We start from the raw sequence: 25521 nt of genomic DNA, 5'->3' as shown, positions 1-25521 counted from the left end.
TAATAATAATAATAATAATTTTTATTTATTTATTTGTATTTATATAGAGCCTTTCCATGCTCAATGTTCTTATAGATAGATAGATAGATAGATACTTCAAACCATTTGGAAACACACAAGTTACGCAGCTGAAGGGATTACTTTAAAGAGTTGCATTGCAGTACAATAGCAATTGCCAAATTTACACCAGAGCCTAATTTGATGAGTTTTCTAAATTTTATTAAAGCACCCTTCACATTCAAGTAAGACAACTATGTCAGCAGTTGTGTTCTTTTATTTTTTTTTTTTACTGTATTCAGAAAATGAATTTGCATCTCTAGCAGAAAGTGACATTGTGGTTTGACATGAGGAAAGCAAAGCTAACCATGTATTACAGTCACGCAACCAGATTTTGAACTTTACCAGTTTATCTGCAGAAGTCCCTCAGCATCAGAGACACCAAGCCATTCCTTCTGCAGTCCTGCTGTGGTAAATAACACTTAGGAGAGTCAAAAACAAGCTGCCCTTCTAAGGTGAAAGGCGCTGTATGTGGAGGAATAAACTGCATAAAAGCAGAAAAGGCACAGAGAGTTTAAAATAAACGTTACCATAATGATGTCCTGTTTAGTTGTACTTTGAAACTTCACAGCCTTGACTAAGTGCTATGTAAATACCGTACGTCCCACCTCGTCTCTCGCACTCAAATGTTCGCTAATTTGCGGAGGACGAGGGTCACTTTGAATAAGAAAAGAGGGCGGGGTGTCGTCTCGGCTCCATTCACACCCCGATCCCTCTTCACTGTTCGCACACGTCCAGAGTCTTCATCTCGTTCGAGTCCGACTTATCCAGCAGTCCCTCGGGCCCTTTGCGTCCTGTCAAGAGCGCCACCGAGCGACGAGCCCGCTGGCTAAGCTCGCTGACTCGCGTCTGGAAGTCGTCGTTGGTTATCAGATAGACCAGGGGGTTGAAGGCGCTGTTCATTGACGCCAGTCCCCGGCTCACTTGGTAAGAGATGTAGATCCTGCCGAATGCCGGCTTGCACTGTCCCTGTAACTGCAGTATCCTGGTTCTTAAGTTCCAGTTCCTGAGGACGTGGTAGGGAATGAAACAAACCACAAACAGGACGACGAGAATCACAACAAGTCTCAGGCATTTTTGCTTCAGCGACGGCTCCACATTTTTATTTCTAGAGAGAACAATTGCGATGTGTCCGTAGCACCCCAAAATAATGACCAGCGGTACGCAGAAGCCCAGGATGGTCCAGACAAGGCTGTAGTGCAAATATGCGGAGATATAATCGTTAGTAGTGGTGTCAAAGCAACTGCCATTGGTTAAACCCGGTAATGTTTTATCAAAATACAAATCGGGAGAAATTACAGCAATGACCAAAATCCAAACTAAGGCGCAAATACAGAGCGAGTGTTGGCTTCGGATACGCCCCATTACCTCCATGGGATGGACAATCCCCAAATAACGGTACACGCTGATGCAGGTGAGAAAACCGATGCTCCCGTACAAGTTCAAATTAAAACAGAAGCGCGTTATTTTACAGAAGCTCGGTCCGAAGGGCCAGTGTCGGTGCATGGCATAGTAGTGCACCAGGAAAGGCAGGGTGAAGACGTACAGCAAATCCGCCACCCCCAAATTGAGGACAAACAGGTTGATGCTACCCAGTCTCTTCCAATTACGGAACAGACTCCTCAGTCCCAGACAGTTTCCGATTAATCCGACACAAAAGACGATCATATAAACAGTTGGCAAGAAAGTGCTCGTGAAGGATTTGCCCACATTGCACAGCTGCCGGCTAATGTTCACCGCGGGCTCCTGCAGAGTGGTAAAGTTGGCGTCTCGAAGCGACGCGGCTGCGGTAAATGACAGATGCATGTTATCAGCGGACATTGGATCGGTAAAGCGGAGAAAAGCAGCTCACCGCAGATCCTTGATAAAGGTCACACGTGCTACTATCGTCCCAGCTTCTTGCCCAGAAATGCAACATGAAGAGCGAATTAAATTCTCACTGGGGGTGACAGATGACCATCGATGCGCTGCGCACGTGTGCATGAAGAATGTTCGAGTGAAGAGCAAGTCAGTCGGTCAAAGGCAGTGAGCACACAAGAGCGCGACCATCACCAGGCTGGAAAGGGCAGACACCTGTGAGAAGTTCGGCCTCCAGATATCCAGTGGGGAACTGAAGACGGTGTCTCCCGAGGCTTCTGGTGCGAGACGAATACAAGCGTCACACTTGGCATTTCTCAGAAAGGTTGGCTGCTGCATGCTGCGGTCTTCGCTTCCTCCTCAGTTCCCACCCTCCACTTGCGACGCTTTTGCTCACGCCTTGCCATTCAAACCCCCCACCCCACCCGACTCCCGCCCTCTTCAGATATTACACAGCGATTATGGCAGTTGGAGGCTTTAGCTGTCCACATCTACTGGCAACTCTAGGCACACTTGTTTCACTTTCGGAATTACCGACGAATACAGTCAGAGTAAAGCAGACACGTAAAATGAAAAGCACCTTGTAACCGTCACGTCTGAGGCGGTGAATTCCAACGTATTACATCTGAAGCAAATTAACTTCCGAATACTAAGAAGAAAAAAAAACCCGTTATCACTAAAGTGGGGGGACACTGTGATGCCCGTCTCGACATCTATCTGTCTGGAGGTTGCACGTTCTCCCCGTGTCACTTTCACGTTTTTCTGTTCTGCGGTCGCCCGTCTAGATTATTTATTGCCTTACACGTGACATTCCCGAGATGGGATGGGTGTTAAGGGGTCCGAGAATGAATGGAAGCTGAGGCTGCGGTTAAAGCTGCTACCTCGCCGTTTAAAGAATACTCCTGTCAGCGCCTGTTCCTGTGATTGTGTCTTCTCTACACTTCAGTGAGACGCACAGTGTATTAGACTGATAGGCGGCTGCATTGGCGGGTGTGCATGTCAGCGGGCAGCGTTTGCCCAGTCCTTCACTGGCTTATGCCAAGATAGGCTCAGGCTCCCTTGACGACCCGTAGATTTTCATCTGTGATAAACAGACAAATACATAGATTTGAAGGTCTTATTGCATAAATAGATGCATGGTACTATTTATAACTTAAAGATAGGTAGGTGTTTTATCATTTACAAATATATCAAAAGGCACAATATTTTAGAAATAGTATAGAAAGGTGCTACATTAGGTAGGCAAATAGACAGGTGATCTATGTAGTGTACTTAATACAGTGCCTTTCTATACTACTACTACTACTACTACTACTACTACTACTACTAATAATAATAATAATAATAAACACAGTTTATTTATCCAGGACCTTTTTTATGACCAAAGCACAATAGCTATAGCGATTTCTTTTGTAGCCATTACCTGCCTTGTGTATGTCAATGAGTTTGTTGCTCACATCAGCAGAATGTTCCTTTGTCTTCATTTTAGCAGTGATTGCCCAACAAATACTTTGGCTCTTAAAAAGTGGGCTTTTTATATCCAGAGAGATGGAAAGGACTCACAGGTTATGTTTAATTATGACTGTCAAACGACTCACTTTTGTGTCGTTTGTGATTCACTTGTCATTTGTGTAAACCTGGAGTTTGCAAAGCAAAGAGTTTTAAATGTTTAAGCAAACACTAACTTTTGAGTTTTTCTTCTTCAGTTAATGAAGTCAAGTGAAATGGCTAACTGAACAGTTTACAATATTCAAGTATGCATCCATAATGGCTAACATGGTACGACACCCTTCTTCAATTAAATATCTACAGACAATGATTTATTTTGACTATTAGAAATATATTGTTACAGCATCAGAGTTATTCAAAACTAACATTTTTGCTTCCTACATGTAATATTTTACTTTTACTTACATTAAGTTTCATCTGCCACATATCTGCCCATCCTGTATGCTGTCCTAGTGCCTCTGTGACAATTTAGCTGATTCTGCATTATTGGCCCTACCACATAATTTAGTATCATCTTCAAACTTAACCAGCCTATCGATTATATTCTTGTCCAGATTACTTATTTATACTAAAAAAAGAAGGGGTCCGAGCACCAGTCTCTGGGTGACCGATTTTTGACATCACCTAAGTCTAAAAAAAGTTCCCTCCACCAGCAGCTAATCTGAGTTGTGGCAGATTTTGCCTCCTGTGACACTACAACTGATGAATGAACACACCAATACATTAAATAAAGTCTACATTGAAGTCATTATAGTTTATATGTCAACACCCATTATTCATATGCCCCATGACATACAGTATCTAATATGTGTTACTGTTGACCGAGGGAACAAACCAGTCCAACAAGAAATGTTGGGATGCTAACTTCCAACAGCAAGCAGAAATGAACAGCCACAAAAAGGAACAATAAACAGGACATATAGACTCCGGAACGGGGTATGGTTCAGTTAACAGTGGCACTGCATCTGGCAATCCACTCTTTCCCAAATGTGACACCATCATTTGGGAACATCTCAGTCTTATAATTCTCAGACTAGGAGTCAATTGCCGTTATTGGCCATCTTCTCTGAGCTGTGGGTGGAAAAGGAGATGACATCGTCAGTGACAGTGGCCCGTCAAGTGGTAGTGTTTGCCTCTAACAGGCCTGGTAGGTTACCGTCTGAAGCGTGTGCGTGACAATGTGAACCAATAATGAATATCCACAAACCGATAGATAGATAGATAGATAAAAGTAGGTGCTATACAAAGTAGGTGCTATACAAATATCAAAAAGATACCAGTAAGTACAGAAAGGCACTCTACAAGGCATGTAGGTAGATAAATGATATATTCATCTACTGTTCCTAATAAATTGTGTCTTTCAAAACTATCTTTAAAATATTTGAAAGACACTATATTAGGTAATTAGGTATATTATCTAATAATTAATTATATAGTGCCTATCTATCTATCTATCTATCTATCTATCTATCTATCTATCTATCTATCTATCTATCTGTCTGTCTGTCTGTCTGTCTGTCTGTCTGCTAATGTGGAGCTACCCGGGTTTAGCACAGTTAGAGCAGTCAGAGACGCAAGTACCAGCGGGAAGAAGAAAGGAGGAGGACTCGCTCTCTATGTCAATACAAGGTGGTGCAACTCAGGACATGTAAACGTTAAAATCTCCACTTGCTACAGGGACATTGAACTGTTGGCCGTAACTGTACGTCCTTATTACTTGCCCAGAGAGTTTGGACACGTGATTGTAGTTATTGTTTACATCCCTCCGCGGAGATAGCGAGTGACGTCATCCATTCCGCAGTTGCTTAGTTACAAACGCAGCACCCCGAGGCGCTTGTGCTAATCACTGGTGACTTTAACCAAGTGACAGTGGACAAAACATTACCTGCCTTCTCCCAGTATGTGGATTGTAACACCCGGGGAAACAGGACTATCGACCTACTGTATGCAAACGTTAAAGACGCATACAGTGCCACACCGCTGCCTGCGCTTGGGAAAGCAGATCATAACCTGGTTCTGCTTCAGCCTCAATACAAACCAAGAGTGAGGGCGCTACCTACAACTACACGCTCATTCAGGAAGTGGTCCCCTGAGGCAGAGCAGGCTCTGAGAGACTGGAACTACAGACTGGGATATCCTGCAGGGGTCACATAATAAGAATATTGAAGAGGCTGTTGACTGCACACCTGATTACATCAACTTCTGTATGGACATTGTAGTTCCAGTAAGAACAGTACGCTGCTATGCTAACAACAAGCCATGGGTTACAAGTGACATCAAGGGCCTTTTGAACCAGAAGAAAAGGGCTTTTAAAGGCGGTGATCAGCATGAGCTGAAGTTAGTGCAGAAGGAACTCCGAGTCCAGCTCAGGGCGGCGAAAGAGCAGTACAGGAGAAAGCTGGAGCAGAAGTTGCAGAATAACAGCATGAAGGAAGTGTGGGATGGGATGAAGATCATCACTGGCTGCTGCTCGAAGTGGGGTGCCACCATCGAGAGAGACGTGGAGAGAGCAAACCAAATGAACAACTTCTTTAATAGGTTTGACCACCCTAACCCACTCTCACCTTGGAGTACTGCATCCTCCAACCATCCTTCTGCTGATACCAGCATAGGAGAGACATCCCCACCCACAATTACAGCAGTGCAGGTGAGCAGAGAGCTGAGGAGACTTCGTGCCAGCAAAGCATCAGGTCCAGATGGAGTATCGCCACGACTGCTGAAGGCCTGTGCATTAGAGCTGGGGAGTCCTCTACAGTGCATCTTCAACCTGAGCCAGGAACAGGGGAGAGTCCCGAGGCTTTGGAAAATTCACACCTGGTGGCATGGATCGTGGACTATCTTACAGACAGACCTCAGCATATGCGTCTCGGGAACTGCAGGTCTGACATTGTGTTCAGCAATACAGGGGCGCCGCAGGGGACTGTACTTTCTACAGTCCTGTTCAGCCTATATACATCGGACTTCCAATACGACTCGGAGTCCTGCCACGTGCAAAAGTTCACTGATGACACTGCTATTGTGGGCTGCATTAGGAGCTGGGAGGAGAAGGAGTATAGGAACCTAATCAAAGACTTTGTTAAATGTTGTGACTCAAACCACTTACACCTGAACACCAGCAAGTCCAAGGAACTAGTGGTTTAGGAGGCCCAGGCCACTCATGGACCCCGTGATCATCAGAGGAGACTGTGTGCAGAGGGTACAGACCTATAAATACCTGGAAGTGCAGCTGGATGATAAATTGGATTGGTCTGCCAATACTGATGCTTGCTCTGTGTAAGAAAGGTCAGAGCCAACTATACTTCCTTACAAGGCTGGTGTCCTTCAACATCTGCAATAAGATGCTGCAGATGTTCTACCAGACTGTTGTGGTGAGTGCCCTCTTCTACACGGTGGTGTGCTGGAGAGGCAGCATAAAGAAGAAAGACGCCTCACGCCTGGACAAACTTGTTAGGAAGGCAGGCTCTATTGTAGGAATGAAGCTGGACAGTTTAACATCTGTGGCAGAGCGATGGGTGCTAAGCAGGCTCCTGCCACTCATGGAGAATCCACTGCATCCACTGAACAGGATCATCTCCAGGCAGAGGAGCAGCTTCAGCGAAAGACTGCTGTCACCATCCTGCTCCACTGACAGACTGAGGAGATCGTTCCTCCCCCCACACTATGCGTCTCTTCAATTCCACCCGTGGGAGTAAACGTTAACATTATACAAAGTTATTGTCTGTTTTTACATGCATTTTTAATACTCTTTAATTTAATATTGTTTTTTTGTATCAGTATACTGCTGCTGGATTATGTGAATTTCCCCTTGGAATTAATAAAGTATCTATCTATCTATCTATCTATCTATCTATCTATCTATCTATCTATCTATCTATCTATCTATCTATCTATTATATAGTGCCTTTCACATCTATCTATCTATCTATATACAGTATCTATCTATCTCTATCTATCTATCTATCTATCTATCTATCATATAGTGCCTTTCACATCTATCTATCTATCTATCTATTATATAGTGCCTTTCACATCTATCTATCTATCTATCTATCTATCTATCTATCTATCTATCTATCAGAGTGCATTTCGATACTATGTGTACAATATTTTTCTTTTTTAGGTACATCTATAAATTATATATCAGCTAGAATATCTACTTATCTATATATTTTGTATAGTGCCAGTCACATGTATCTACTTATAAATATTTCAGATGGAGTGGCTTGGTGGCACAGTGTTTGTGCCGTTACTTAACATGGTAGTTTGCCTGTTCTCTCTGTGTCTGTGAAGGCTTTCTCTGGGTGCTCCCAGTTTTCTTCTCACAATCCAAAGACATTCATGTTAGATGGACCGGCGATGCTAAATTGTTTCCTGGTGTGTGTTGACTCTGTGATGGGCTGGCTCTCTCTGTCCAAGGATTGATCTTGCCTTGTTTACGATGGTTGCTGATAGTCTCTAGCTTCCCCATGACTCTGCTCTGGATAAGAGGATGTAGAAAATGGACTTTCAGATCAATCTGTCAATTATACAGCACATGACAATCTATCTGCTTCCTTCTGGTTTTGCTGTCGCTGTGCATATCAGGAGAGGTCGCGAATGGTAATGGTGGGGTGTGAGATACAAGATTGCGGTACGTGTTGTTTCTTTTCATTATTTATTTCTTGTTCATTTTCATTCCTAATTTTTATATTTTCTTTCTACAGTAAGTGTTGGAATAAAAGTTTGCTACCTATTGTGTGCCTTTATGCAAAGACAGCCACTAAGGCTGCAAGTGTAGAGTGGTCGACTTGCCGGCATGGCGCTAAACTTATATTCTGGAGCACTTCATTCCTTTGGAGTGGGTTGCTGGGGGTGGGAGAAGGATGTGAAATCATTAAGTCTGCCTGTCGGATGAGTGGATCAATTGTGGATCAATTGTACTGTTTTCTGAGTTCTGTTGATCTTATGTCTGTACTTTTAGAAAAATCAGGAGTGGTCTCCCCTATCTTTCTCGTATACTCAGATATAGGGATGGATATTTGAGGAGTAAACTGCAAGACAATGATTATATTTTTATATTGTGTACATTAAAAAACCATAGACAATAAATCAAATCAAATTAATAATATTTTGAACAATTATTACTGTATAAAAGTAAAGTTGAATAAATCAGACTCTGCAGCTGCATGAATAAAAAAGTATCACTTCCCGTTAGCGGAAATAGCTCAAATGTTGATAGAAATCTACGTTTTGTACCTAATATTTGTATGCAAAATTTGGTTGACCTAACTGAAAGCGTACTCAAGCTATAATGTTTACATACAGTACACACACACACAGACATAATTCAAAAAATTGTATTTTTGGACTCAGGGAGGTCTAAAACATTGAGATTCATCAAATCTCGAAATTGAATTTTTGGACGATTCTAATACTTTCTCTATACTTGGTATATGAGAAAGTAAAAAGGAGTTGCACTCAATCAATGATGTATTTGTGCAGGTATATCCACTTGGCAGCTCCAGCCCGTACGATAATTCTGTAAAACGTACCTCCAATTTCTAAGAAATGACATTTTAGAAATAGAACTGGACAATTAAGTACAATTAATTTCAAAGATAAAATACTGTATATCCCACAGAAGTTTAAAGCTCCTTCAATAACACATGTAGTGCCATTTCAAAGACAAGGGTGAATAACCAGATGGAGGGGAGTTTCAGTATTACAGTGGAGTTTAGGCTTGATGGTCATGGTTACCTCATGATAAAATGAGATGTTTAGGGTGTGGAAGTGAGGGACATTTAGTTAAAAATGGCAGAGAGAAGTGTAATTGGACAATGCCTTGTGATGACAGAGAACATGAAGTTGGTGATCAAAAGGCTGGCCCCTCATCTGCTCTTGAAAGTGCAGAGGAGGAGCAGACAGAGAGGAGAGTGCTGAGTTTATGTCAGGAGAAGGACATGCATGCTGACCACTGCAAATGCTGAGGAGAGAGGTTGCAGTAGAAGTCCCTGTTGTTGTACAAGACAGCGTGTGGGGTTCAGTTGAAATGGAAGAAGGAGAGAAAGATTTAGAAAATAATTATGGTTTTAAACTACCAGCTGAAAAGCACCCAAGTAAGTTGAAGGAGGAGCCATGAAAAGAGAGATGAGGGCAGAGAAGGAAGACTCAGTGAAAATCAGGAAGATAAAGACAGTGTTCCAGATTCATCTTCAGAGCTTGACATAGAGGAATTAAAAGACGGTGGTGTTGTGTCTACAAAGTACTGTACACAGTTTCTCACTTGCTAGAATGCTGTTTTTTGAAATTACAACAACCAGAAACACGCACCACTCTCAGACATGCGCAAACACATTCGCGCTCACTACACGTGCGCAAGTGTAATCATTGTTCCAAACATTATGTTATCCAACAGAGGGGTTACGGTGCTCAAAGTATTTGAAAGTTTTTAGTGGAGACTGCAGGAGAAAGATGGTGTGATGTGACAAAATTCTTTCCAGACATTAAAATTGCAACTGTGCTGGAGAAGTTACATCAGCCAGGTATGAATCACCTAAAGAATGAGCTGGCATTACATCATCAATAGCAATAGGAGCGCCTATAAAAACAGCAACTCTGCAAAATCACACGGCCATTTCCAGCTAGTGTGGCAAAAGGCAAGCGGTCCTTTTAAGGATAGGAAGTCACCTCAAAGAGCCGACCCTGTAATATGTTTGTACCCTCATCAGTTTGTAATCTCAGGAAAACTCCATAAATCAGCTCACAGAAGCTTGCCAGATTAAAACACATCTTAAGTAAACTGAAGGGAAAGTTGAAAACAAACACAACAAAGTGAACAGAAGCTTTAGGATTTCCTCCTTTTTTGTGCTGGGGTTTTTCTAGTCAATTGTTTTTTTTATCTAGTATTACAATTGGGAGCTTATATATCAATGGGGCCAGTAATCAGGGATACATTAACCATTAAGCAAAATAAGTACATGCTTAAGCCATCAAGGGAAGAGAGCACTACAGAAAATTTCCATTGCTGGATTTCCCATGGACCATATGGAGCAAAAATGCAAATGATACGGCAGGCTAGTAAATTTGGCCGAATTTTCTTTGCAGCAACTCTAAATCGTACTCAGTAGTTTGTATGGCCCCCACGTGTTTGTATGCTTGCCTGACAATGTCGGGGGTGTTTTTCATGCTCCTAATGAGATGACGGATGGTTTCCTGGGCGATCTCCTCCCAGGTCTGGACCAGGGTATCGCTGAGCTCCTGGACATTCTGAGGTGCAACCTGGCAGCATCGGATGGACCGAAACATAATGTCCCAGAGGTGTTCTATTGGATTGAGGTCAGACAAGTGAGCGTGGGGGCTAGTCAATGGTATCAATTCATTCATCTTCTCACCACCTGAGGCCGGGCATTGTTGTGCACCAGGAGGAACCCACAACCCTCTGCACCAGCACAGGGTCTGACAATGGGACCAAAGATTTCATCTCGATACACAATGGCAGTCAAGGTGCTGTTGTGTAACCTGTAGAGGTCTGTACATCCCTCCATGGATATGCCTCCCCAGACCACCACTAACCCACCACCAAACTGGTCATGATGAACGATGTTACAGGCAGCATAACACTCTTTCACGTCTGTCACATGTGCTCAGGGTGAACCTGCTCTCATCTGTGAAAAGCACAGGTCGCCAGTGGTGGACCTGCCAATTCTGGCATTCTATGGCAAATGACAATCGAGTTCCATGGTGCCCACTAGTGGACATCGGTCCCTCAGACCACCCTCATGAAGTCTGTTTCTGATTGTTTGGTCAGAGACATTCACACCAGTGGCCTGCCTGCTGGAGGTCATTTTGTTGGGCTCTGGCAGTGCTCATCCTGTTCCTCCTTACTCAAAGGAGCAGATACCGGTGGGTCCTACTGATGGGTTAAGGACCTTCTACGGCCCTGTCCAGCTCTCCTGGAGTAACTGCCTGTCTCCTGGAATCTCCTCCATGCCCTTGAGAATGTGCTGGGAGACACAGCAAACCTTCTGGTAATGACACATATTGATGTGCCTGCCATCCTGGAGAAGTTGGACTACCTTTGCCACCTTTGTAGGATCCAGGTATCGCCTCATGCTACCAGGAGTGACACTGACCATAGACAAATGCAAAATTAGTGAAAAACAGTCAGAAAAGATGAGGTGGGAAAAATGTCAGTGGCCTCCACCTGTTAAACCATTCATTCCTGTTTTGGGGTCGTCTCATTGTTGCCCCTCTATTGTTAATTTCATTAACACCAAAGCAGCTGAAACTGATTAACAACCCCTCTGCTACTTAACTGACCACATCAATAGCCCTGAAGTTTCATTGACTTGATGCTATGCTCTGATTTAAAAGTATTCTTTTAATTTTTTTGAGCAGTATATATTAATCTTGGGAATACAACAAAATCAGAATCTAGTAACTGCCACACAGTCCACTGGGCCTCACGTGATCATTCTTATCTTGGTCATGTCGGCTGTCCTGTTCAGTCGTCCACTGAGTGAGTGCAACCCAAATACAGTATAGGAGGGCACCAAAATCTTTTAACTGCTTAGAGTCTTTAAAGGTCTTAATCTGGCCCTGCGAGTAATATTGGCAAGAGACAGACTCTTTATACATTCTTAAAACAGAAAAACTTAGAGGTAACCTTTAATACAAGAGATTCATATTGATAATGAAAACCAGTGGGTTTAGATCAGGAGCTGGAATGGTGGGATATATTTCAGTGGGCCCAATGTCAGTGCTGATGTGACTATGTTGTTTCAGTGTCACTGCAGATATCTATAGGGTGGGCAATATATTGGAGGGGCAACTACTGAGGGTGAAGGCACAAATACAAGGGAAGCTATTTAGCTTTTACAGATGTGGACAGATTTGATGGTAACCCTCCACGAAAGAAAAAAGAACCTACAATTGTCTCCAAAATAACCTGAAACTGACAAACATAACTGGCACCCATCATTGATTAGTCAGATTTTGCTTTAGAATTTTGATTCAGGTGAATATTTCAAATAATAACACAAATGAAAATGACATGGGCAAAAATAATAGGACCCTTCACCTAATATTTAGTTGCACAACCTTTGGAGGCAATCACTGCAAACAAGCAATTCCTGGAACTCTCTGTGAGACTTCTACACCTGTCAATGGGTAGTTTGACCCACTTGTCCTGAGAAAACTGCTACAGCTGTGTCAGGTTTGAAGGGGGTCTCCCCCAGTCTGCATGTTTCACTTTTTTCCATAGATGTTCAATAGGATTCAAATCAGGGCTCCTAGAAGGCCACTTAGTCCAATGTTTTGTTCTGAGCCATTATTGTGTGATTTTAGCTGTTTTGACTTTTTATACTGTTGGACGTCCCATGACATGGGCAGTATGTTTCACTCCAGAAAGACTTCTTTGTTACCTGAATAGACTCAAGGCACCGAAGGCCAGAGGCAACAAAGCAACCCCGAAACATAACCAAGCCTTTTCCACGTTTCACAACAGCTTCATTTTTTTGTCTGTGGACACGGAGCTGATGTGACTTGCCAAAAAGCTCCAGTTTTTTTATCATCTGTCTAAAGGACATTCACGCAGAAGCATTGTGGCTTGTCAATATGCATTTTAAGCAAATTCCAGTTTGTCTTTTTTATGTCTTTCAACAGTGGAGTCCCCTGGGTCTTCTTCTTTTGAGCCCACTGTGAGTCAAAAAACGATGAATGGTGTGATCAGACACTGATGGACCTTGACCTTGGAGTTCAGCTTGTATCTCTTTGGAAGTTGTCTTTCGCTTTTTGTCTATCATTCTCACTATTCTTCTGTCCATTTTGGGGTCGACTTTCCTCTTGCAGCCGTGTCCAGGGTGGTTGGTTCCAGTCCCATGGACTTTAAACTTCTTAATAACATTTGCAGTTGTTGTCACTAGATCATCAAGCTGGTTGGAGATGGTCTTCTAGCTTTTGCCTTTAACACGCTTGACTATAATTGTCTTTCTGATCTCCTCAGATGACTCTCTCCTTTGCTTTCTCTGGTCCATGTTCAGCATAGGACACAAAATTACACCAAACAGCAGAGTGATTACTTGTCTCCATTTAAATTGGCTGAATGATTCATTGCACAATTGGAGACATGTGTGATAAGAATTAAAGAAAACAGCTAGTTTGAAAAATCATTTTATTCCAGTTATTTATGATTTTTTTCTAATAAATGTATGCAGGCCATTTTAAAATATCTTTGCAGAATAAGCAGCACTTGATCTCCTTTCATACTTGCTTTGCTTTATTCAATGACATATCAAAGGCATGTAGGTACACACGGGACAATTGCTTTTCATTTTATCACTTTTCAGGAGACATACAACACATTCGCAATGAGCTGTAAGGGGACCAATACGTCTGTCCATGTTTTGTGGGCATAGATGCTCCTAATGATGCCATTCCAAAATTACAGTTTATCAAGCAACTCAGAGGAAATGAAGAGGTGAGTTCCAAAACCTGCTAAGTACATTTTTTGGCGAACTTTAGGTGAAGCATGGTTGTGACTCATCAAAGGGTCGGCTATGTGCTTGGTATTGAAGTACCAAAATATAGTGTTATAAATTTTGATGTGAGTTCCAAAACCAGTTAAATACATAACCAGCTTAGTTCCAAAAGCTACACCAGCCAATCATCTCAATATGCCACACTCAGAGTTTTAGGAAGAGACTGGCAGGTGCTTAACTACAAGTCTGCAACTGCAAAAGTCTGCAAAAAAAAGCTCCCATTTCACTTGACAAAAGTTCGAGTGGCGGAAATAACAAGAAGCAACATAAACATAAAGACCACGTATTCGGGCGACTTTTGCAATCACACCATTGCGAAATGTGGTAGCAAAATTAAAAACTTGTCAGCTGACCCACTTCCCCTGAATTGTTGTGTTAATCCAGCAAAAGCAAAGGATGTCAAAATGTTGCTTAGCAAAATGGGAGTCAATATGGACCATCCGCAATCAGAAAAAGTTAGAGTTCTACCTCCCAATCGTTGGAACAGCCAACAAAAACACTAAACCAATGGCAGACAGTGATACCGAAATATATGATGAAGACGATGTAGAATAGTGACATTCTAGAGACTGCTTATAACTTGTTTAATTTACTACTTCAACAATGCTTAACAGGAATTCATGACTTTTAGCATTACTTTTTAGCTAAATAGTTTAGAGACTACAAGCTCTGTATTTCTTTTGTTATATAATAAAAATATTTCAAGATCCAGAGCACTTTTGATGAAAGTTTCTAATTATATGTTTATGGAATAGCATTGATTTAGCGTCAAAACCTGCTAAGTACGTTTTTTTCCCTATTTTTTACAAAAATGTAAAATATTCAGATTTCTGAGATGTCCAGCAATTGACCTTCAGTAATGTAACAACCAACATTCTGCAAAAAGAATTTTAAAAATATCATTTCAAATACTTAAAAATTATTTTTCTCCTTTTCACAAAAAGTTGTCTCCTGTACTTAGCTGATTTTGCAACTCAGCGGTTCAAATTGTTCTTTTAGAGGAGGTGACTTTAACTACACCTTTGACACACCATTAGACTGGAATAAGCAACATCCTCACTCAGCCCAAGAACTGCTGAGGGCAGAAAGAGGAATGCAGCTGGAGGTCTCCTGCCAGCACTTAATGCCAAATCAATAATACAGCTGCAGACCACCTGATGATGTATTGAGTACTACAACTGGTCCATGGACCACAGGCTGGCAACCGCTGATGACCCTGACTCTCTTGATTCACTGACACAATGTCTCACTTGTGTTTCTGAATGGATGAATTGTAATTTTCTCAAACTTAATAAAGAAAAAACTGAAATTTTAGTGATTGGCAATAATGTATATAATGAGGTTATTAGAAATAAACTTGATGCATTAGGATTAAAAGTCAAGACGGAGGTAAAAAATTTAGGGGTAATTGTTGACTGTGACCTGAATTTTAAATCGCATATTAATCAGATCGCTAGGACAGCATTTTTTCACTTAAGAAATATAGCAAAAGTTAGACCTCTTATAACATTGCAAGATGCTGAAAAATTAGTTCACACTTTTGTTTTTAGTCGACTAGATTACTGTAACGCACTCCTCTCAGGACTACCCAAATAAAAGACATCACTTGATTACAACGAGTGCAGAATGCAGCTGCTAGAATCTTAACTCGGAAAAGAAAATCCAAGCACATCACACCAGTTCTGATGTCACTACACTGGTTACCTGTGTCATTTAGAATCGACTTTAAAATACTGCTTATGGTTTACAAAGCCTTAAATAATCTGCTCCATCTTATATATCGGAGTGTCTGACACCTTATATCCCAAATCGTAACCTTAGATCTTCAAAGGAGTGTCTCTTTAGAATTCCAAGAGCTAAACTTAAAAGAAGTATGTGAGGCAGCCTTCTGTTGTTCTGCACCTAAAATCTGGAATAGCTGACTGATATGAGAAATTACAGTGGAGCACTTTAAAAAACTGCTAAAAACACATTACTTTAACATGGCCTTCTCATAACTTTATCTTAGTTTAATCCTGATGCTCTGTATATTCAATTATCATTATTATTCATGGTGGCTCTAAAATCCGTACAAACCCGTAATTTCTCTTCTGTTCTTTTTCTGTGTTGTCAATCTGTGCCACCACCACCTGATCAAAGCACCGTGATGTCCCTACATTGATGGATTAAAGGCCAGAAGTCCATATCATCAAGTTCTTCCATGAGAACCTTGAATACAATGAGGGCTGATTGAGGTCATTTATGTCAGGTAGAATGCCTAGAGGGGGCTGGGTGGTCTCGTGGCCTGGAAACCCTCCAGCCGTCTGGAATTTTTGTTTGTTTGTTTGTCCTCCCTGGCCAATGGACCTTAATTTTATTCTTTGTTAATTAGTATTCCCTAATTTTAATTCTTATTTGCTTTGTCTCTTTTCTCTTTCTTCATCATGTAAAGCACTTTGAGCTACATTGTTTGTATGAAAATGTGTTATAGAAATAAATGTTCTATTGCACTTTACTCTATGATGTCTCTGGTGAATCTTTCATGGCATTACATCATCTCTTTTCACAAGATTTGTAAGGAGGAGGACAAGGAGGTTAGGAGGAAGCACTCAAAACCACTTTGCGGAGGTCAGCATTTACCTGTAACTCATGAAGTTGCTTCTGCTGCAGAGAATCAGAGCATCCTCGCTATAAGCATGAATTCACCTCATTTTTACATCCATCCATTATCCAACCAGCTACATCCTAGCTACAGGGTCACGGGGGTCTGCTGGAGCCAATCCCAGCCAACACAAGGCGCAAGGCAGGAAACAAACCCCGGGCAGGGCGCCAGCCCACCGCAGGGCACACACACACACAGACCCACACACTAGGGACAATTTAGAATCTCCAATGCACCTAACCTGCATGTCTTTGGACTGTGGGAGGAAACCGGAGTACCCAGAGGAAACCCACGCAGACACGGGGAGAACATGCAAACTCCACGCAAGGAGGACCCAGGAAGTGAACCTCGGTCTCCTAACTGTGAGGCGGCAGTGCTACCCACTGTGCCACCGTGCCGCCCACCTCATTTTTATGTCTATCAATTACGTAAGCACATATAAGATTAAACTGATACTAATCTTATATGTTTGAACTAATATCACCTGCCAATTATTATTCTAAAGAATGTCGACATTGACTAGCTAGATTGTGTTTGAACTACTTAACCACATGTGAAAGGTGCAACTGCCAAAGCCAGGGGTGGCGAACTCCAGGCCTAGAGGGCCGCACTGGCCGCCGGTTTTTATTCTTACCATCTTCTTAATTAGTAATCAGTTTTTGCTGCTGATTACTTCTTTTAATTAACTTAACTCAGGTCCCATAGTTGTTTCTTTTTCTTTAATTAGCAGCCAAACAATAATGAGACACAAAACAAGCCACCACATGACCAGCTCCCCTGTGCCCATTACACAATATTTAAATTAAAGAGAGGTGATGGTCTTGGTAAGGCTGATCTCTCAGGTCACCAAAACATTTTGACGGAGATCTTAGAAAGAACAGAAAAACAACAGTTTTCGAAATGTGTGCTATGGCAGAATGAGAGCAGCAACAAGCCATGGAATTCAATAACGGGTTTAATTAACAGCAAGAATCGGCTTCTCATTAAGAAAGTGATTGGAGTGAAATTGGTTGGAGTTTGAAGCCCCAGTTTAGCTGGTCATCTGTTAGCTCGTTTCACATCTCATTTCTGCTTGGCTCTCATTTAATGAAGAAAGGAATCAATTCAGAAGGCTGAACTCTTCTAACAGGGCTATTAAAGTGATGGGGATAAAGTTAAGTAGCAGTGAAAACTGGTCACTGATTAAGAAAAGGGTTAGAATGAAAACCTGCAGCCACTGCAGCACTCCAGGCCTGGAGATCAACACCCCTGGCCTAAGCCATATAAACAAAGGACAGGTTTATAGATGAAACTACAGCTCATAAGCACGCAGGAGATTGGAGCTGCTTGGCATGCATTGAGGATCCTGCTAGTTGCTACTATCAAGAACAGGGCAGAATTTCAATTTACGCCATGCTGTTTACTTACCAGTATCGTGTACAACAGACTGACCACGAGTTACAGCTTATCGATACCTGAACAGCACCTTTTGCTTCCAAATATCTTTGGATGGGATTTAAAATCTTTTAAGATAATTGTCACCCTTTGTACTCCCATTATACAATAAATCAATACCATTCCAAATTACTCTTTTAACTAATATTAATAGCTAGATGGGGAATGTGTTTCAGTTGCTTTTATCCTTTCATTGGATAAAATTGATACTGATTTTATCCTAGTATTGCTCATTTTGTATAAGTTATTTTTCATTTCTTAATTATTGTCTACTACTCCATTGGATATACTTTATTTTCAAAAATTGAACAATAGTTAGTAACAGACCCTCCACTACTAACACACATCAACCAATGCCATTTTCACATTACTTGAATTGGAATCTGCTGTCTATAAATGACAAGCCTGCTTGTGACTTATTTTTAACAACTGCGATGGAATGCACACATGGGTGGGCGCCCTGGCTGGGGTGAGATACATTTCCTTACCAGGATGGAGGGCCAGCCCTTCAAAGATACAAGGAGGGTGAAGATCATTCTGCCTCAGCCAAGAAACTTGCAGAAGATGCCAATGCAACAGTGGGTACATTGGCATACCAGCAGGGTTGGACCCAAGGAACAATCTTGCCTGGGAGGCCAGTTTGGTGGAAAGGGCAGGATGAAACAGCCTGGCAGGGCTACATGCTCCTTTGACACACTAAGTGGCAACCTCACTGGGTGATGTTACCTGTGCCAACATGTATAAGGTATGCTGGGAAAAGTAGTCCCACAGCGCAGCCTACTTTGTGGGACTTCCATCTGACTCGGAAGAACTCCCAAAAGGCTATGCCCTAGTACCAGAAGTAGTCAAAGACCCAAGATTAAAGAAGCTGCTCAACCTCATCCAGGAAAGTTGAAGTTGGGAGGAAGAAGGAAAGGCTCACCAGGAGGAGTGGAAGGAAAGGGAAAAGAAGAAAAGACAAGATTACTTGTGTTTATGTCACTGCTAAAGCCTTTTTGCAAGGCATTTGTGCAAATAAACCTCTTATTTAAACCAGTTCTTGTGTTGGTGAGGTTGAGTCTGGGGTGCTCCCTACAGGTCACATTCCATTGTAAAGTGTTGTTAAAAAAGCATGCAGTTAATGTAGTGTACTAACATTCTTACCTTCACATTCTTACCTTCTATTATCAGTATTATTTTCAACTATGACTCATTATTATAAAAATATTGAAGTAAATAAAAAAATGTAAACTGCTCCCATTTTCAAATCAGTTAACATAGTCACCAAATTCACCTGAATGTTATCCCAGGGGTACGTTTTCTAGCTTACTTTTACTGTGTTTTTCTGCACTTGTCTTTCAAGCTTTGAAGCGCCTCCAGCGTTAGGTGTGTTTCTTTTTCAGATTGCTTATTTCTGATTATCAATGTAAATTCCTTACGGTGAATGACAAATATGGGTGTAAAATAACCCTAACCCTAATATACAGCGCTTCATTAATTAAAACACCAAAGAAGGTAATTCTTTATTAACAGTAATGTAATACCTGAGAAGCCAACCGATCTTAAACTGAGATAGATTGTGATATGAGGTCTGAGGCAAAATAGGGTTTTCTAGATAAATAATTAGGTTCCAGAGCATGCAGGCTTCACTCGGGTGTGGGTTTGTGCGTGAGCACCCATCGCTCTGTGGTTGATATGGGAGACTGGCTGATCACGCACTCACTCAAAGCAGGCAAAATAACACACCACACACAATCAGGCAGGATCCTGCACGGCAGAGAGGCGAGGGTACAGACGATCAGTGGAGAGCAAATCCAGAGAGTGAACTGTGAGGCGGGTGCCAAAGCAAAAAGTGCCAGTGAGCCAGCCAGCAGGCGATCAAGAGGTAGAACGGTCGTTAGCTCCATGGAGGAGCAAAGGATTGGGGCTCAACCACTTTACCAAAAACTTTTAAAACCGTCGACCCCCTAGTCATTTACGTTACTTACTCAAATTAATACATTTGTACGGTACTCGATATTAAATATTTCACTAGATATCAAACTTCTCATTTTAATCACTTGTAATTAATGACTGAAAAAGATAAAAGGACTACGGAATATGGCATTATCTTGTGCAACATTTAATACTGAAACCTGCACTAACGAAGATTAAAGCAAAAAAATTACGAGCAGAGTCTTTTTTACATTTTTGACATTTATGAAATAAATATGTAAATTCAAAAAAAGTATAAATAGTCCAAGCTGTACTGTCTGCATTTCTTTTTTGGTTCAGTCATATTATTATCTGAAGAAATATAAACTTTTATTAAGAAACTATTTTGACAGGCCCGTGATAAAAAATAATAATAATAATAATGTATGTACTTACTTGAAACAGAAGATTTTTGTTCAAACTCAAATAAATAAACGTCCTCTGTTTTTCTTTTTCGTAGTACTGCTCGTCAATAAATAATTATATTCAAAGTTCAAATCACAAATAAGTACATGTCACATCAAACGAACCAATTTATATAGTTTTATGAAAGCATGACCGTACAAGACTGATAGATTCTCTTAATATCGAATATCCGTTGTCTCGTCCCACCGCGAGCAAGTGCAGATATGCAATGGTTTTTCATGTTCACACTTGCTTTGATAAGTTCGATAAGACAATGCACAGACATGTTTGTGCTACATGTATTTTCATGCATTCTTACGTGTGACTCTTTTAATGACACATTTTACGTTTCCGTTCGCAAGTTTAGTATGTAATGTGTTTTTATCAAAAGTGTTTTTTTGAATTATTTTACTTCTTAATTAGGTACCTATTGGAATCATAGATATTTTGAAGTAAGAAACAAATAGCAGTAGTAAAGGGATCTAATTTTGCTGTCGTCGACCCCCAGATTTTTTTAATGAAACTATCGACCCCTAGAAAGTTCAAATTGACCTCAGGGGGTCGATATCGACCACTTTGGGAACTCTTGTTCTAACAGAAGCGGGTGCAATGGCAGTGGAGTCCTCCTCAGATATCTGAGGTATGCCAGTGGATCAAGCAGGAAGCCAGGAGGAAAAACGACCCTGAGTGGTCTGACAGACACCGACAGAGGCAACCAAGAGGAGGATCGGTATAGAGGACCACAGCTGCTGGAGACTCTGCCGGCTCAGCGAGCTCTGGATGAGTCAGGGAGACAGAGGGAGTTGCATTGGGCTTGGCACAGAATAGTGGAGGAACATCAGGGATCCAACAACTGGGTTTTATTGTGGTTTTATCCTGGGAATATTTATTTGAATTTAACTCACAGACGTCACTGTTTTTATTGGCCAATGTTTTGTGGAAGATTTGCATGCAAATAAAGTTGCTAGGGTGGTGCTTCAGAGTAATGCCATAGGGGAACCATGTTTGGTTTGTGGTAGAAATCAACACCTTAATTAAGGAAGGAAACTTATCCTCTAACAAGACAAGTTTGATAACTTTTTAGTCACTAATCAGGCAGGAGAATAGATGGTCCATCCGCGTCATTTATTACTCTTCACCTAATGCTTGAACAGGGAGTATTCATATCACAGTATGATCAGAATGTTCGGAGAAGCAAAGGATACAAGTTAATTTTATAAACTATTGAATTTACATACAGTGTCAACCAATGCACCGTTTACTCTGGTTGGTTCTTTAGTTTACACCCAAATGACTATATAAAATAAAAGTCTATTTTATTATATGCATATGCTTCTTCAGTCCTTTGGATTTAGCCACCACCCTTGAATTTCCTGTATACATAACTGTCCATTCTGGTTGTCCACAGGACATCAGCTGACTTCTTATTCATCTCTTAGTCATCTTTCAGTACATCTTGTTGTTCACTTGACCTTCATCTGGTTTCTTGATAAGCCTGAACAGGTTTCCAACATTTATTAACCCTTTATTTTATTTCTTTAAGATAAATGTTATATTTTAACATGGAAAGAATATCGAAACACTATTCTAAATGAGTATGTGACTCCTAAGTCTAATCTTTCTTCCACAGGTTCTCAAAAGACACATCCACATGAAGGTTTCAGAAAGAACTTTCTTATATATAATTTGATAGTACCCGTATGTATGGTGTTAGCGTCAATACCCCATATGTATGACGATGTATGGAATTTGCGTCAATTCCTCGACTCAATACTGGAGATATTTAAATGTTAACAGCGGTATTTTGTATTGTATTCTGTAGTTAACAGGGAACCAGTGAAGATGAGAGAGAATTGGTGTAATATGTTCAGTGAATTTAGAACAGCAGGTTATTATCCTGGCAGCAGAATTTTGAAGAAGTTGTAAGTGATGGATACATTTTTGTGGGATGCCAGATAGAATAGCATTACAGTGAGGTGACTCAGGCATTAATCAATACTTCAGTACTGTGTTGCGTAAGAACAGGACGAAGTCTAGAAATGTTTCGGAGATGGAAGAAGGCAGTCCGAGAAATGGTACTTATATGGGAGGAATTATTTAATAATAATAATAATAATAATATTATTATTATTATTATACAACAACAACAACATTTATTTATATAGCACATTTTCATACAAAAAAATGTAGCTCAAAGTGCTTTACATAATGAAGAATAGAAAAATAAAGAGACACAGTAAGAAAATAAAATAAGTCAACATTAATTAACATAGAATAAGAGTTAAGGTCCAATAGCCAGGGGGGACAGAGAAAACAAAAAAAAAAAAAACTCCAGACGGCCGGAAAAAAAAAAATAAAAATCTGCAGGGATCCAGGCCATGAGACTGCCCAGTCCCCTCTGGGCAACCTACCTAACATAAATGAAACAGTCCTCTTTATATTTATGGTTTTCACGGAAGGATTTGATGATGATGATCACGTGGACTTCTGGCTTTTAGTCCATCAATGCTGGGGCATCATGTTGCTTTGAGTAGGTTGGTGGTGGCGCAGGTCGCCACCACAGAGAAACCGGAAAAAGAAACAGAAGAGAGAGTAGGGGTCAGTACGGATTTTAGAGTCACCATGAATAGTTATTATGATGAATTGAACATATATAGTATCAGGATTAAGATAAAGTGAAGTTATAAAAAGGCCATGTTAAAGTAATGTGTTTTCAGCAGTGTTTTAAAGTGCTCCACTGTATCAGTCTGGCGAATTCCTATTGGCAGGCTGTTCCAGATTTTAGGTGCATAGCAGCAGAAGGCCGCCTCACCACTTCTTTTAAGTTTAGCTTTTGGAATTCTAAGGAGACACTCATTTGAAGATCTAAGGTTACGATTTGGAATATAACGTGTCAGACATTCCGATATATAAGATGGAGCGAGATTATTTAAGGCTTTGTAAACTATAAGCAGAATTTTAAAGTCAATCCTGAATGACACAGGTAACCAGTGTAGCGACATCAAAACAGGAGAAATGTGTTCGGATTTTCTTTTCCTAGTTAGGATTCTAGCAGCTGCATTCTGCACTAGTTGCAAATGATTTATGTCTTTTTTGGGTAGTCCTGAGAAGAGTGCGTTACAGTAATATAATCGACTAAAAACAAAAGAGTGAATTAATTTCTCAGCATCTTTCAATGATATAAGAGGTCTAACTTTTGCTATATTTCTTAAGTGAAAAAATGCTGTCCTAGTGGTCTGATGAATATGTGATTTAAAATTCAGGTTACAGTCAACGGTTACCCTAAGTTTTTTACTTCCGTCTTAACTTCTAATCCTAATGCGTCAAGTTTATTTCTGATAACCTCACTGAATCCGTTTTTGCCAATCAATACAATTTCAGTTTTCTCTTTATTTAACTTGAGAAAATTACTATTCATCCATTCAGAAATACCAGTAAGACATTGTGTTATTAATTCGAGAGAGTCCGTGTCATCAGGTGCTACTGATAAGTACAGCTGTGTATCATCAGCATAGCTGTGGTAGCTCACGTTGTAACTTGAGATAATCTGACCTAACGGGAGCATATAGATTGTTTGATATTATTATTATTATTTAATAATTGCATTTATTAGTGTATAAGTTGAAATAAATAATTACATTTAAACGATTCGCCAAAATATGTTGTATGTAAACGATACTGTTTTAAATGTTATTGTTTTTTCATCATAAAACCCAGTTTCCATGTCTACGTATATTAGTTTAAATGGCACTTTTACCACTCACAGTAGGGCGGACGCGCTGACGTATCGCGTCGACTGGGCAACACAGTGAATGCGGCGTCAATCTACACTCACCTAAAGGATTATTAGGAACACCTGTTCAATTTCTCATTAATGCAATTATCTAATCAACCAATCACATGGCAGTTGCTTGAATGCATTTAGGGGTGTGGTCCTGGTCAAGACAATCTCCTGAACTCCAAACTGAATGTCAGAATGGGAAAGAAAGGGGATTTAAGCAATTTTGAGCGTGGCATGGTTGTTGGTGCCAGACGGCCGGTCTGAGTATTTCACAATCTGCTCAGTTACTGGGATTTTCATGCACAACCATTTCTAGGGTTTACAAAGAATGGTGTGAAAAAGGGAAAAACATCCAGTATGTGGCAGTCCTGTGGGCGAAAATGTCTTGTTGATGCTAGAGGTCAGAGGAGAATGGGCCGACTGATTCAAGCTGATAGAAGAGCAACTTTGACTGAAATAACCACTCATTACAACCGAGGTATGCAGCAAAGCATTTGTGAAGCCACGACACGCACAACCTTGAGGCGGATGGGCTACAACAGCAGAAGACCCCACCGGGTACGAGCTCACCAAAATTGGACAGTTGAAGACTGGAAAAATGTTGCCTGGTCTGATGAGTCTCGATTTCTGTTGAGACATTCAAATGGTAGAGTCAGAATTTGGCGTAAACAGAATGAGAACATGGATCCATCATGCCTTGTTACCACTGTGCAGGCTGGTGGTGGTGGTGTAATGGTGTGGGGATGTTTTCTTGGCACACTTTAGGCCCCTTAGTGCCAATTGGGCATCGTTTAAATGCCACGGGCTACCTGAGCATTGTTTCTGACCATGTCCATCCCTTCATGACCACCATGTATTCATCCTCTGATGGCTACTTCCAGCAGGATAATGCACCATGTCACAAAGCTCGAATCATTTCAAATTGGTTTCTTGAACATGACAATGAGTTCACTGTACTAAAATGGCCCCCACAGTCACCAGATCTCAACCCAATAGAGCATCTTTGGGATGTGGTGGAACGGGAGCTTCGTGCCCTGGATGTGCATCCCACAAATCTCCATCAACTGCAAGATGCTATCCTATCAATATGGGCCAACATTTCTAAAGAATGCTTTCAGCACCTTGTTGAATCAATGCCACGTAGAATTAAGGCAGTTCTGAAGGCGAAAGGGGGTCAAACACCGTATTATTATGGTGTTCCTAATAATCCTTTAGGTGAGTGTATATATGTCTATGATTTGTTCGCTTTCCGACGTAGTGTAAATAAAGTAAATTCATCTCACTGTGGTGCGTATTCTGTACATAATACCATATAACACATTATAATTCTCCTGCTTTACGCGAATATACCCATGCCACCGAAAAAA

General features: G+C 41.0%; 1 protein-coding gene across 1 annotated transcript; it reads right to left on the bottom strand.

The window, feature by feature from the left end:
• Nucleotides 1-258: 258 nt before the first annotated feature.
• si:dkey-78k11.9 (P2Y purinoceptor 1) lies at nt 259-2310 on the bottom strand. The gene has a single exon (XM_039735818.1). It carries the CDS (start codon nt 1876-1878, stop codon nt 775-777), a length of 1104 nt encoding a protein of 367 aa, XP_039591752.1. The 5' UTR covers nt 1879-2310; the 3' UTR covers nt 259-774.
• Nucleotides 2311-25521: the final 23211 nt, after the last annotated feature.

This window comes from Polypterus senegalus, chromosome 14 (genome assembly GCF_016835505.1).
Source record: "Polypterus senegalus isolate Bchr_013 chromosome 14, ASM1683550v1, whole genome shotgun sequence".
In the NCBI taxonomy this organism is placed as follows: Eukaryota; Metazoa; Chordata; class Cladistia; order Polypteriformes; family Polypteridae; genus Polypterus; species Polypterus senegalus.
Note: the sequence above shows the minus strand (reverse complement) of the source record. Positions and strands in the feature narration are given on the sequence as shown.